The following is a 6,000-nucleotide window of genomic DNA, read 5'->3' on the forward strand; positions in this document are numbered from 1 at the left end:
AAATAAGACAGGCAAATCAGGCTCTTGAGTTACTTTCTCACCACAAAAATTTGCCAGTTCTAAAAGCGGTATTTCTTTAGTCACATTTATCCCAGCAATGCAACTTATCACAACTTCATAGTGGCTAAGTCATTCCTCCTACGTGCATGTAACACTTAACACTTTGACCTCTTGGAGTGACTAGCATCTACACTCTCTTCACAATATCATTCTAATGGTTCTAGGTTATGAGAATGACGGAAATGATCATCAACTTAAGAAGCTCTTGATCGTTAAACCAACACTCCTTGTCAGAAAATCAGGAAATTAATAATATATATGAAAAAATTACTCAGCTCTGATTGATTTAACGAGGGTTAATTCAGTGCAAAGAAGTAATAAACCAGACATTCTGATAGGACAATAATCAAAGGAACTTACAGATAGCCAATCAAATGCGAGTCTTGGAAATCGCAACATTTGCATACGCTGAAAATTTGCGAGCGAAACAATGGCCGGCGTCTTTAGAAGGTGTTCACTAACAATAATTAGGGTACTCAATGAAACTAGGCCACAAATAGATTACTGCATGGACATTGTGGCTAATAATGAATATAATTTTATTAACCAGGATTAGACATGCTGTGTATTTGTTAAAATGGGTTAAAATCATGTGCAAGATAAAGCTATCAACATTCGCTTCTTCTATGATATTGCATGTGTGCTGGATACACATTTGAGAGAAAGATTTTTTGGCAGTTTTATTTGAATTAAGTTGTGGTCTTGGTACTCTGGAATTTTTGCCTGTTAAACGATGCCTTATTGTTTTTTATTTATCTGCTCTGTAAAATACGCACCAGGAAACATTGCTTGAAAATGTTACTCTTGCGATACCTGTATTTCACTGCTATGGAAACAGTTTCATGTCGGGTTTTTTTGAAACATTTCCCCGTTGAATACTTTTGAAGAGTAGAAAGGTATTGTAAAAAACATGTATGCTTACCCTAAAAAAAGTTATTGTTTCCATGAAGCATTGTTTGGTCTTTTGTAACGCCAGGTCAACTACAGGGGAAGACGGCTGGAAGGGTTCGGGATGACTGATAGCTAGGTTATGAAAATCAAAGAAAAGATGGGAAAATTCGCCAATATCGCCAAAATGGGTAGTGCAGGTCAATGTCGATATTCCATGAGACTCATAAGCAAGTTGTGGAAACTAGTTCATATCGCCAAAATGGGTCCAAGAGTGACTCAAGGTCAATATCTCATCAAAACCATAGGACAGATGTAGAAACTCGCCAATATCGCTAAAATGGGTCCCAGTGAGGATCAACAGCAATATCCCATAAAAAAGCATACGAAGGTGAGGAAATTCGCTAATATCGTTAAAATGAGTCCACGCGTGGGTTGATGCCAATATCCCATTAAAATGACAAGAAAGTTATGGAAACTGGCAAATATTTGCTGCAGATTGTATTTAATGATCTGAAAGGTGTTGAAGTCTTCGTAAACACTCGAAGCTCAGTACAAATACGGTGCATGCCAATGGGAAACAAGTAATAAGAGGGATCAGTCCTGGGTGTATTACGCTGTATATCAAGTATATTACGCTCCAAATTAAGTATATCCCCTTGGGAAGGCTAACACACACACACATCCCCACCCACACACACTTTTCGAGGTTTTACCAAATGAAACCGCTGAAGACTAAAGAAATCCGGGTCATACGATCTTCGTCTAAATTGGTTTCATAACACCAAAGTAGCCACAATGCAAAGAAAATTAATCGAAGGAGCTGTCTCCCCCTTATTCTTTTCAAGAAAAGAAAAGACAATTATAGTGTTGTTTCATGTTACGATAGAGAGCCTAAAAATGAGAAATGTTCAGACCGGTTCATAGGGGGGGAATTGGACTACGATACTAAAGTGAGTAATTGATCGAAGTGAAAAGTACTAGCATTGTAATTACATGGCCCAATCTGTTTATCTTCGTGTCACCAGATTTAGCCAGTTGGAACATATAATTTATAAATGGCATACAAAGTATGGAATAATGGAAGTATTCTTGTCTTTATTGCAAAATTGTCCGCTAAAAAATCAGACTCAGATCTAAAAAAAGAAAGCCAGGAGTGGAAAGAGAGAAGAATATACCTGCGAATGGTTGAACAGGGTAAATTGAAGGTGCTATGTTCTTAAACTTGTTCGGAGACTATGCAATGGATTTTTACTCCCGATTCCTCGAACTCAAACTCAAATTTCTTGAACCAGTTTTCGCATGCCTTCCAGGTTGAAGAACTTGGGAATCCACCATATTAAATTGCTGCAGTATGTGGGAAAGAATAAAAGAGATAGTGGACGAAATTATAATTGTCAATTAATAACTGAATGCAATAAGTATGTCAACAAGGACCTTAACTTGTGGCTAAATATAACAATATAATAAATTACTGATCGACAGTTAAATCATGCATATGAAATGTCTCACCAACTGGGCCATAGAGGTTAGCTATCATCCCATTAGGTGCAACAACTGGCTGACTTGCATTCTTCGTCTGTGACGCGATTCAAGTCAAAGCGATCGTACGACCAGTAGGGAAAGGATGGATTTTTCTTGTTTACCGTTTCGAAAAGCATCGAAAACTCGACTTCATCGATGACATCCTCCGTGAACATAAATGCCAGAGCATCTTGTATGGTTTGTCTGCTAAACGTTTCCACGACTGACAAAATGTTGCCACTTCGTTCTCACATTAAGTACTGAAACATTTTTGCCGCGACCTGACGACGGCGACAATTGTGTTTATAGCAGCTAAGCCCTAGGTCTCCCGCGCACAAAAATCGTACTCGTATTCGTAGTCGGATCTGAACTGGACCCTACTTTTACAGCTTGTTTACGTTAATTTGTTGCTAATTAAATTCGTATGTAAGCGGTTGAGAAAAGACCTCTTTCTACTCAACGAACACCGACATCTTATTATGCTGATGGCAAAAATGTTTTCTCGTCTGCGGTGCGTCTGTAGATTTGGCTCTCCATGTCAGCGTTTATTTAATCCTCCTTCAAAGCGTTTAAGGGTAAATTTTGCTTCGACGGCTCACCTCAAAAGTCCTGTGCCTACTGTGCTAAGCCTTCGAGAGACAGAAAGTGATGGGACTTTACATGTAACATGGAACGACAACAGAGTAAACCGTTATCCGTTTGTCTTCCTTCGCGACATCTGTCGATGCCCTGAATGCTTCCACGAGTCTTCTTCGCAACGAAGCTTTGATACAGTGGGCCAGTTGAGGATGGACATTCAACCAAAACGTGTCGATATTTTGCAAAGTGGTACACAAATTGCTGTCACTTGGCCAGATGAACATGTCAGTGTGTTTGATTCTGAGTGGCTCCACTCCCGGCGCTTGGCCGAGAAGTCGCAAGAAGCTGAGGCTAAAGAAGACCCAACGCTAAACAAGGCCGGTGTAATTTTTTGGAACGCTGAACAGGTAATTATGCGAATTGTGCTTATCGGAAAATAGTCTCCGTAATGGTCTACTCAGCTGTCTTCCTAAAAAAACAAAAAAAATTAAAATAAAAAAAAAGAAACTTCCCCTAAAGGTGGCTCAAAAATTTTAGTTATGTTCAATCATCAATATTTTGATGAATCCTATCCTCCACACATTTTCGTTTGTTTTTTCTGGGAATTGGTAGTAAGAATTGCTCAGTCATTTCTGGATCGATACAGTGGAAGTTGTGATCATTCATCTAATGGATTTCAGTTGCCATAGCAATTCTACAGCCCCTTGAAAACAACCCTGTAACACAAAGACAGATGTAGTGACCCCCATTTTATCAATGAATTGCATTGAAGATATTGATATAAGTCCTTCTCAAAAATTTGAATAGAATCAGTTCAGTTCAGAGCCACCTTACCTATTCATGAATCCATGAATCATTTTGGGATTAGGGCAACAAAACATTCTGAGACAACTGCAACATATAATGGAACCTCCTTTCAGGGGCCCCCAGGGGACCAGGGTTAGTGTGCTTTGTGTGATGTTTATGAAGACTTAGCAATAGAAATAATGTCTAGTTTGGAACTGGCTGAAGTCCAAGCAGGTGGATGATGTATTAAAAAACCATGATTGACATAGATCTCTGGTTAAGGTGTCTCCCAAATGGAGCTTTTAGGGGGGTCTTGAGACCCAAAAGAAGTGATCCTTTGTCCTGGACAGAGGTGTTCCTTCAATAGAGGTAACAAATACAAAGGTGGCATAAATATTTTTCTTGAATGAAAGTTTCTGCCTCCTGAATAGAAGTGTCCCATGACTATGAAAAGAGGTGTCCCATAAGAGAGGTTACAAGTTTCAGTTGTGCAATTGAATACTCCTGGTATTGATCATATTGATTATATGGTAGCTTCAAGACAAGATACCTCGTCATGACTTTCATGAGGTGATGGAAGATGACTACAAACTGTATGAGTGGTTGGTTTCACTTCATAGCTTAGGAATTGCACTTGTAACAAACACTCCTCTGCAAACTGGGGAATGCTTTAAATTGTGCAGTAGAGTTGGATTTTCAAAAACCACCCATTACGGGTAAGTTTACTCGTTATACATATATATATATATACAGGGCGTGAAATTGCGCCTAATACAGGCGCCAATGCGACTAAATTTTTCACTTTGGCGACCAAATCCTGAAAAGTAGCCGCCAAATTGGCGACTAGAATGCTTCATCATAACCACACCTAGAGACATAGTGAATAACGAAGATTTGCAAAGATAAATCCGCGGCAAACTTCCTCGTCAAGTTTGTTTCGAAAACTTAGCACATGCATCTCAATCGATAACTAGACGCCATCTTGGATTTAGGTAAGCTCGAACGTTGTATATCATCCATCCTAGTGTCCACTTTGTAGAACGCTGTAGAACTTAATTTGGAGGGTCTATCCAGGATTTACGGTCAACTCGCCGACGCCAACTCGCCGACGTATAAAATCGAGTAGAGACGTCGGCGAGTTGGTCCTCAATCCAATACAACTTATTGGAAGTTAAACATACAGAAAAGTAAACGATATTTAGTGAAAAAACACTAGCGAACATTGGTGAATATCAAACAGAAGCTTAAACATTGGTGAACATTGGTGAACATCAGCAATGACTATAACAGCTTAAGACGCGAACGAGTTATTGTACGACAACAACACCGTAAAGACTCATCATGTCAATCGCTCAGATTTTTTAAAGAAAACTTGGCTTTCTAGACAAGATCTTTAGTAAAAAGCAATTCTTTTTATTTGAAACAAAGTTTATAAGGATCTCAAGGCGAATAAAGCGAAGTAAACATCACCAATGACTCTAACAGCTTCAGACGTGAACGAGATATCTCGTTCACCAATGTTCACTAGTGTTTTTTTTACTAAATATCGTTTACTTTTCTGTATGTTTAACTTCTAATGAGTTCTATTGGACTGAGGACCAACTCGCCGACGTCTCTACTCGATTTATACGTCGGCGAGTTGGACCGTCGGCGAGTTGACTGGATACCCTATCCAGAACGCTGATAGCGTAAAAAAAGGGTTTTTTTGTCTTTAAAAATGGCGAGCATTTTTTTTTAATTGGCTACCACTTTGAAAAATTTAGGAGCCAAGTGGCTATCAGAAAAAAAAATCAATTGACGAGTGACAGACAACTGACGAGTGTTTAGGCGCGAAACTCAGAGTAACAGAGAATCGATGCGTCCTCTTTGATTCTTTCACTTATATATACTCAGCTCTGCTACCACAGCATTGAGCACTTTATGCCAAGGCAGACTCTACCCCCACATTTATATATATATATATATATACAATTTTTTTTTCTCATTTACATTTATCAACCAAAGCATGGTAACATATATATATATATATTTATGTTGCAATAGGGGGAAAAACAGAGAGACTATACTTTCATCCCTTCAAGCTCATTTCTTGGAAACAGGCTTGTAAGGATGAAAGTATAGTCTCTCTGTTTTTTTCCCCCTATTACAACATATATCATGCTC

General features: G+C 38.8%; 1 protein-coding gene across 1 annotated transcript; it reads left to right on the forward strand.

Moving 5' to 3' along the window:
- The first annotated feature begins 2,863 nt into the window (after positions 1–2,863).
- Positions 2,864–4,875, forward strand: LOC136280327 (gamma-butyrobetaine dioxygenase-like). Its single transcript, XM_066165347.1, has 2 exons — positions 2,864–3,458; positions 4,372–4,875. Exons 1-2 carry the CDS (start codon positions 2,952–2,954, stop codon positions 4,555–4,557), a joined length of 693 nt encoding a protein of 230 aa, XP_066021444.1. The 5' UTR covers positions 2,864–2,951; the 3' UTR covers positions 4,558–4,875.
- Positions 4,876–6,000: the final 1,125 nt, after the last annotated feature.

This window comes from Pocillopora verrucosa, chromosome 1, assembly GCF_036669915.1.
Source record: "Pocillopora verrucosa isolate sample1 chromosome 1, ASM3666991v2, whole genome shotgun sequence".
Lineage (NCBI taxonomy): Eukaryota > Metazoa > Cnidaria > Anthozoa > Scleractinia > Pocilloporidae > Pocillopora > Pocillopora verrucosa.